The sequence below is a fragment of the Apaloderma vittatum genome, unplaced genomic scaffold (assembly GCF_000703405.1).
Source record: "Apaloderma vittatum isolate BGI_N311 unplaced genomic scaffold, ASM70340v1 scaffold14981, whole genome shotgun sequence".
Classification (NCBI taxonomy): domain Eukaryota; kingdom Metazoa; phylum Chordata; class Aves; order Trogoniformes; family Trogonidae; genus Apaloderma; species Apaloderma vittatum.
Genome location: NW_009700910.1, coordinates 20,314 through 28,979, shown reverse-complemented (window position 1 = coordinate 28,979; position 8,666 = coordinate 20,314). Strand labels below are relative to the sequence as shown.

Sequence of the window (8,666 nt, the reverse complement as noted above, 5' to 3'; positions counted from 1 at the left end):
TCCCTAAAATGCCATTAATGTGAGAGTCAGTAGGTCTTGAGGAGGAATGGAATACTACACAAGTGACCTTTTTTGCAGCCATTTTGGTGCTGTGGAGCTCTGAGGAAAGCCCCAACCATAATTCCCCTTTAGAAAGATCATCAGGAAGGAGTACCCTGCTCGACTGACCTTCCATCAACGTGTGGTGGATGCTCCAGTAGACGCTCAAGCAGTGCTTCTCCTTTTTCATGCCTCGCTTGCACTTGCAGCCGTACAGCTGGCTGGAGAGCAGAGCCGTCACGGTGCTCCGGCACTGGTTCTTGGCGTCGGGACCAAGCTTGTTGGCTCCGTTGCCCGCGATGCATTGCCGGAGGGTCCTGAATTTGGCACTGCAGATGGGGTCATTGGTGCAGGACTCGCCTGCTTGAAGGCAGTCCCTGCTCGAGCTGACAGCTTCTGCCATACCTTCTGCAAAAAAAACAGAGAAGGGGCGTGAGGGCGATGGAGCAGCCACAGGTGGGAAACGAACTGTGTCTCCTGTGAGCTGGACCAGGCTGGGATTTCCATCTTCACATGCAGAGATGGAAATCATCACCATCCACTCTACAAGCAATGACACTGCTTCTGAAACCTTAAGGTGTCAGATCCTTCCCCAACAGGTGCACTAGAAGATTTAAGGCTTGCCATTCCTACTCATGAGTTGCCCCCTGATGAGGGGCACCGGCTGATCAAGTTCGCTGCAGCACGGCTCAGCAGCATCAAAGAGGAGCAGGAGTGGGTGAAAGGAAGCTGGAGGGATGTTAAGGAGGCAAGACACAACCTGAGATTCAGCACTTCAACCCAACTCTCTCATATTGCTGGGCCACCATCAGCAGTGAGGTGTTGAGATGTGTGTGCATCCAGCTAAGGAGCCAGAAGGAGAGGTCACCTCTCTCCTAGAGACCAGGTTCCTCCTGATTTCAGAGAGTGACCCTAGATGGGGTCAGTTTCGAAGGAGGATTGTGTGTGGCAGAGACTTGACCAGTTCTTGGTTGTGTTCTTCGCTGCTTAAAAGACAGAAAACTCTCCAAGCTCTTTGATCTCCCAGTTCTTTGTCTCATTTCTCCCATCTGATGTTAACAGCAGACCAATGCTAGGGAGACCCCAGTCCCTCCTCCTTGCACACAATTTAACTCTGCCTATATCTCCCTGAAGCTATGAATGGCTTCATGGAGATGTTTTTACGTCGAGTCAGCCCATAGACTTCCCTTGTTCATTCTTCCCACCCCTCTACGTCCTGGCTTTTTCCAATCTTCTGTTATTTCTTCTTGTAAAAACAATTGAAAGTGCTCTCTTCCCCAAGCTGAAAGGATAGAGGAGAGCATGGGAGGAAGATATTATTGCTGTGTGTACACCAATAAATTAAACACGGTCAATGGGGCTCGGTGGTGCTGTGCCCCCATGGCCCAGAGCAGATCATTTCCATGCCATTAAATGTTCTTCTGTCTCTAAAGAAGGCCACATCCAGAGTGAATCCTGGAGATGTGCTCCCTCTGAGGCTCACAACTGCATCGCTGCACCCTGGCAATGACAGGGCCAGGGGCTCAGCTGTGCTCAGTGCGACATGGTGGCACCCAGGTGATGGGGATGAGGCAGGGGGCAGGACAAGAGAAATTGCACTCCTTCCAGTTGGTGTGATGCTTTGGAGCATGTTGATACAGGTCAGGCATGATTGCACCATGGCTTGGGGAAGTGATGAGGAGGGAAACTTGGTTTATGGAAGGAGAGAATCAGTCCCTGTGCCTGTAAAGTAATTTTGGATCCTGATGTGCTATAAAACCAGAAACTGCTGTCACGACCTTGAAGGAGGACTTCTCAAACACTTCCCAAAGGAACTCCTTGTCCCTAACAAAACTTGGCTTCCCTTTGGATCGAAACAAGAAAAGTAGGGACACCTTACCCTTCACAGGGTAGATAAGGTGAAAGACCCTTCTGGTTTTTGAGCCCCTTCAGGATCTGTTCCTAGTGAGACCCACCTCGGACAATATTAGAAAATCGTCTCTCTTGGGAAAAATGTGGGGCACTGATTTCCTTCTCTGAGGGTTTTATAAGATCTCCCCTCTCTCTAAAAGCCTGTTGATCTCTCCAGAAAGTCTCTTTTTCCACCTGCTACCCCTCTTGCCCTGAATTTCTACACCTACCTCTGCTGGCCTCCCAGTTCATTGTGTGAGCCAAATAAATCCATTTCTCTTCCCTCAGCAGTCACAGGACGTTTGCTAAGAGGGAGCTGCTTCTGTTGTTCTTGATTAGAGTACGAGTTAGCAGCTGGAGTTCAGATATTTCAATTACGTTTATTACAAACTTTGGGTGAACCCACCAGGAGGTTTCCTCCCGAAATATATTGATGGCATCTCAAGTGCAAAACCTTTCATCGAACTCCAGACTATTTCAAAGTGCCTCATGGCCAACGTCAAGCTTTTAGTTATTTCAAATCTCCCAACACCTCAAATTTGAGTTCTCCTACCCCTGATTTATTCATAGACCTGGTTTATTTAGCACTCAAGGCTTGTTTGGATCTGCCAAATGTGGAGAGAAATTATTTCCAACATGTACAAAACTCCGCCTTGGGCTGTCATATCTTGAAGAACTCTGAACACAAGGAACGAGTTTCCTTGAAATATTGTTCGGTCTGAAATTTCACTGAGATCCATAAAATGAGATGAAGCTGCTCGTATTCTCTGCTTTCAAACACCCCTGAATTTTCCATGCATATAACTGAGTAGAATCCATAGCCGGGAAAAAAAATGTGCTTATTTTGCCCTGGTTTTCTCCAAAGGATCTCCTCTGGACGAGGATAAAGCATGGCAGGTTTTATTCTAGAAGAGATGACTTTGTCAGTGTTGTGTCAGCTGCTAGAAAAGTAGGTTAAAATAGAAATTATGACCCTCCTTCCTCCTCTCCGCTACATGAATTGCAGAAGATACTCCCCAGGTTGGTTATAAACACAACCAGCCTGTAAAAGCTGTAAAACACTTTGGGATCCAGCTTTAAATAAATCAAGCAGATTGACCATTTGAGAAATTTTCCTGCGAAATTTTAAGTAAATATATCCTCAAGCTGAGATTTGCTTCATCGAACAAAGGCCAGGGGTGAATACTTACAGCCCAAGCCTGAAGAATAAACCATCCCCGTTCAGATTTTATGACAGAGGTGCTTGAAGCAACTTGAAGTGGAGCGTCACGAGTGACCCGTTCCGCAATCGTGTCACTTAAAAACCAAATCATTCAGGGGCTTTTATTATTTAGCGATGGCTTTGTAACTGAGACAACACAACACCACGTTTTCCTCCTCACACTACCCCTGAGAAAGTAATTTTATGCAACATTAAGAGAGCTCCTCTTAGGGGGGAAACAAAAAATAGATCTCCGTGACTTATAAAATAGATGGTGCTTCCTCACAGGCAGGGACGAAAGCAAAGTCAGGTCTTCTTTCCCAAAGACAGAGTGGCCTTTCTGCTTTTGCCTTCAAAAATAACACCTCATGGGCTCTCCACCACGGGATTTTTCCCTCCCTCTCCCCCTGACTGACCAGGGACCTTGGGATACGCACCAGGTCCTGCATGGCTTGGGCTTTCCATGCCTCTTTTTCTAATAGCAGACCTTCCAGCTCCCTCTGCTCGCTTTAAAAGGCCATTTGTCTGGATTTTTATTCCTCGCTTGCTGCTAATTTCATGCTGTTTACAGTGGGCAGATGGAGTAATGAGTTTATTTTCACATCCTGTTTGTAGCTCTGCTCCACATCTGTTTCTGCTCTTGCCTAGCTCAGTGACACTTACATAAAGTTACTCCTAGTGTGCAGGAGTAAGGGAAAAATCTGGCTCTTGCCTTAACAGACCCTCGAGCCTTCTTATACAGGTGTCTCAAAGAGCATTTTGTTGAACAAGGTCTGATTCACCTCCCAGGAGATCGTTTCCTTCACTAAGGAGATGCAACCGTGCAGAAGCGGGAAGGTGACCCCATGTGGTCTGGAAACAGTGAGCAAAATGTCTGGAGGGCAGCCACAAGGAGGCTCTGCCACTCTACCTTTCTGATCCAACCAACGCTTGGGCTTCAGGTGTTTTAGGAGGAACTACACCATTTCTCACGGTCTTGTTCTACCTGAGGCTTTGGGATCCATCCTTCTCCCCTCCGTTTTTTCCACGTGTTACGTGTGAATCCATTCGCACCCTTGATTCACACACAGAAGAAACCACATCCCTTTGATCTGTCTTCCTGCTTGTCATAGACTGATAGATGACACCTAGATATCTTCAGAGAAGCCTAAAAACTTGATGTCCTGTCAGTCACAATGCCTGTCATGGCAGGGATTTTACGAAGCCATCCCACCTGTTCTTTGGCATGATGGATCGGCACAAGTCAGATGACACACAAACATTTTTAGTGGGCTCTTCTCTGCCCTGTGAGGAATGACAATGCAAAGTGAGAGTGAAATGTGACAGCCATGAGTGTTAAACAAAAGCCAAAGTGGGCTCAGGAAGTTGAGTTTTAGATACCTGCTGAGATGAACTCACTAATCCCTAATTTTAAATTGACAGCCCTTCGCACCTGTAGCTCTCTTAGCTGTTTTCCAAGAAGGCAAGCATAACTCTGACTTGATGAAGCCTGGAAAGATGAAGACATTTATTTGTTCCTCTCTCCCCGCCAAGTCAGTGACTAGAACCACATTGAAAAAAAATTAAAAATCATGGGTTGGGCCATTAGTTGTTGCATTGTTTCTGCAAACTTTCAAGCTGGAAGAAAAATGAGACCCCCTTTTGGGTGTCTGTGGTCTGGTGAAGTTACATCATGCTTCCATTACCCCAAAGCAGAAAAGAATTCTTCATGAAAACTCTCATGATAACTTGGGGTGAAATCTCCCTAGATATTATTACCCTCCTACACTAACACATCCTTTTTGACAAGGCTTCAGCCTTTGTTTTCTAAAGACGCCTCTGGACTGACTCATCCAGACTAACCACCGGGTCAGCAAAAAACAATATTCTTATGAAAGGAAGATACCAATCAGACCATCACGCTCAGCGGTTGACCTGGTAGCAAATAGTTGTGTACCTATTCCAAATAAGATTAATCCACCTGACCAGAAAGAAGGCTTAAAAATTCCGAGCATCCATGAAGCCTTAAACTGCGCACACACTGTCCTGCAGTGTTTACTCTGAAACCCTTATTGTACAAGACACAAGTTTTGGCAATGAATATGTTCCACGTCACGTTAATTGACTGCCAAAATCTGAGGACACCATGATAATGGTGTCCCCAGGCAGCAGGCTTGCTGGAGCTCTGAGCAGCCCGATCTAGTTAGAGATGTCCCTGCTCACTGCACAGGGGTTGGACTAGATGACATTTAAAAGTCCCTCTGAGCCCAACACATTCTATGATTCTGTGATAATGGGGGGGCTTCAATCCCAGATTCCTTGTGTAACAGAGGTGCCTCCCCCATTCCAAAGCTTTCCAGTTATACCACCAACAGGAGACAGTGGTTAGCAAGGCTTGTGGTCACTAGGATCTTAATATATGTGCCTAAAAATAAGCGTCCCATCTGGTGGGATAACTGAGGGCCACTGAATAACAGCTTCTTGTCTGTGAAGATAAGAGCACATCTAGCAGAGGGCTATAAGGACAACTCTATTAAAGACTGTGAGGTCTCAAGGGCTAGAGGAGATCTCTAAGTGCTTAAAATAGATACATAAAAGACTGTAAGTTCCACCTAGGTTTGACTTTAAAATGTTTGGCCACATGGTAGAGACGTAAATATTCTCTGTTGAGGCACAGCAAAGCAAATTTAGACCCAAGAGGGCTCCTTTTTAGGTGTAAATCTGGCTGGGTCTGCTCAACCATTCCACCTTGTCTTCTTTTCCCTTTCTGCCCTCTCATGTTCCTCATCCAGAGATCTTCTTATGTGCTGGACAGGGCTCAGAGATACCCATATTCACCCAAAAGATGATGGTGAGAAAGAGCTTCGACTGCAGGACTTCCTGTGGCTTTGAGTCTGGTATTTGTTCTTTGGGTGCTACAGAAAGCACATCCCAAGGAAGATGACTCAGTAAGAATATCAAAGACATTTGATATTCAGAATGATCTTTACTCTGCCTGTTGGGCTAATCCCAAGAAGACATTGTGAGCATCCTGTCTGTAAGAGAGGAATCCATTGTTCATTTTCTTGGAGAAACATGGCACAACGAGGCTGCTGTGACGTGGGAAGAATACAGCCTGCCTGCATCTCTTGGGGATTATCAATCTGATCTCTCCAGAAAGCAGGGAAGAGAGAACTTGCGTGTGCATGCATACGTGAGTGTGTGTTTGTGTGTGGAAGGCAGGCTGTGGCAAATGCAGTATTGCTCATGCATTTATGCAATCAAAAATACAGCTGATGGGAAGACACACAGACTTTACAGGTACGACATTAAGTGGTTTGTTTTGAATGTGTGTTTATTGCTGACATTTTAAAGCAACTCTTACTGGCATATCAAAAAACTTCGAATAGAAGTTGCTATTGAAAGAGGAGTCATTATCACTTCAACTGGCGCTGCATTTGGAAGAATTGATAGCAATCAACCAAGGATAACAATCGTCAGTAACGCTCCACACATGGGTGCCTTCCATTTGCCCTGTCCAGTGCTGTGACATCATCTCTTCCTCTTCAATATCCTGAGACGAGTGTGGGACATGCCAGAACTCTCCACTGCAGCAGTGAAAGCAGCAGTCCTGATGAGGTCTTTTTCTAAGCAAGATCTGGCTATTGCAGCCCCCAAAATAGAAGTCCACCTCCCACTGGAGGGGGAAGGGATGTTGCTACCCTTAATCGCGGCCAAAAGGGGAAAATTTAGATAGTGAGAGACTTAAAAAAATCATAGAATCATTGAATAGGCTGTGTTGGGAGAGACTTTTAAAGATCTTCTAGTCCAATCTCTGTATAACGAGCAGGGGCATCTTCAAAAGGAACAAGTTGCTTGGAGCCCCTCCAACCTGACCTTGAATGTGTCCATGGATTGGGCATCTACCACCTCTCTGGGCAAACAATTACAGTTGCAGTGTTGATGACTTCTTTGCACCACCGTTAAGAAGCTGATGACTTTGGTCGCCAGCTGGGTTTGACACACAGAAAGGGAATAAAAGGTCCCTGTCCCAGATATAAGTCTAAAGTAATGAATGAGTGGGGCATTCTGCAAGCAGATGGAGGAAGCGTGGAGCAAGGATGGCACAATCTGGGGGAACTGGAAGAACTAAAGAATAATCTGATCTAAGCAGTATTCATGACATCAGCAACATGCTAGACATTTACAAGTCTCCCCTACTTAAACGACATCCTCAGGTTCATCATCAGTAATTGTCATGGCCTTCTTTTAAAAGAAATGTTTCACAGGCCTATAATGAGATTGGAGATTGAAGAACAGGCTGTTAATCTAAGAAATAAAGACCAAGAGAATATGTTAACCTGAAGTGTAAGCCCTTTACATCTCCCCCTTTTGCAAACAGAAATCCTTCTCCCATTGCAGCTAATGCTCAGCCCCCACTGAAACAGCATTTAGGGGTCATCAGCCACATAGTCTGTAGTAACTGAGTTCATCAGCTATCATTTTGGTTTGTACATGTATTATTATCTATCCAACTATCTATCTGTGCCTCAAGATGAGCTCAGCTTCCCAAGCCCAGATCTGAATAAGCAAGGCACTCTGATTCTCAGCCTTCTGAGCAAAACTTCAGATGGTAATGATCAGTGCCTTAAAGGCAGCCTCCTTAAGCCCAGCAGAGTGAGATACTGATCTTTTGCAGAGCCTGTAATGGTTTTATACACATATAAAAAAAAAAATATATATGTAACTTTTTAACTCGCTTAACTCCAGTTTGGTTCAAATCATTGGACTGAAGAATTCTGGCATTCGCCAGCTATTCAAAATCTTGCAAAGTCCTGTTAATTAAGTATTAACTGATGCAAAACATGACCATTTCTGGAGGCCCGTATCTGCCAAATAAAGTTTTACTTTTTCCTACGAGATACCTTAATAGAAGCGTCTCTAATAGCGCAGTCTCAGAGTACCCTGGATGATCCAACAGGTCCACCATATCTGACCCATCATCACTGTTTTTTCTCTCTAAGGCAGAAATTATTGACACATTTCGTGCATATCCACTTATCCATTTTCTTCATCTCTGTGTTTATTTGTGACCATGCATCAGATTTTTTCATGATCCTGGAGATTCCATAAAATACCTCAGCCCTGTAATATTTTTGGCACTACTAACTTTTACACCTATATGCTATACTATCAATTACAGAAAGCTCTGACCTGAACTCACATCTAATTCCCAAGCTTTCCTTCAGTGACACTGTTAATAGCTTTCTGCAATGTCTTGGCTTTTGCCATGTCCCCCAGAAGTTTATTTCCTGATGCGTTTGAGATGAGAGAAACCTCTTCCAACAGATCGTTCTGCTGTTCTCTGTGTAGTCTCCAAGAACTGACTCCCCACACACTCTCAGGACTGTGCTTGCTTTTGTTTTCCTGGTTTTCACACTGCTCAGACTTCATGGATGCAGCTGAAAAATTAAAGCTAAACCCCCTCTGGCACTGTGGCAGATAAATTAGCTTTTCCCTTTGGGAACAATGAATTTTGTGTCCATTTCTCTGTTGGGATCCATCTTCCTTACTGGAA

General features: G+C 44.9%; 1 protein-coding gene across 1 annotated transcript in view; it reads right to left on the bottom strand.

Moving 5' to 3' along the window:
- The window catches only part of LOC104281083 (GDNF family receptor alpha-4), a gene marked incomplete at its 3' end in the record, with an annotated part of 13,567 nt that extends 6,963 nt beyond the window's left edge, over positions 1 to 6,604 (bottom strand). Inside the window, exons 1-2 of the mRNA XM_009878950.1 lie at positions 6,571 to 6,604; positions 169 to 447 (exon numbers count right to left, since the gene is read on the bottom strand). Of these exons, the coding sequence (XP_009877252.1) occupies positions 169 to 447; positions 6,571 to 6,604 (313 nt within the window). The remainder of the gene's footprint in view (positions 1 to 168; positions 448 to 6,570) is intronic.
- Positions 6,605 to 8,666: the final 2,062 nt, after the last annotated feature.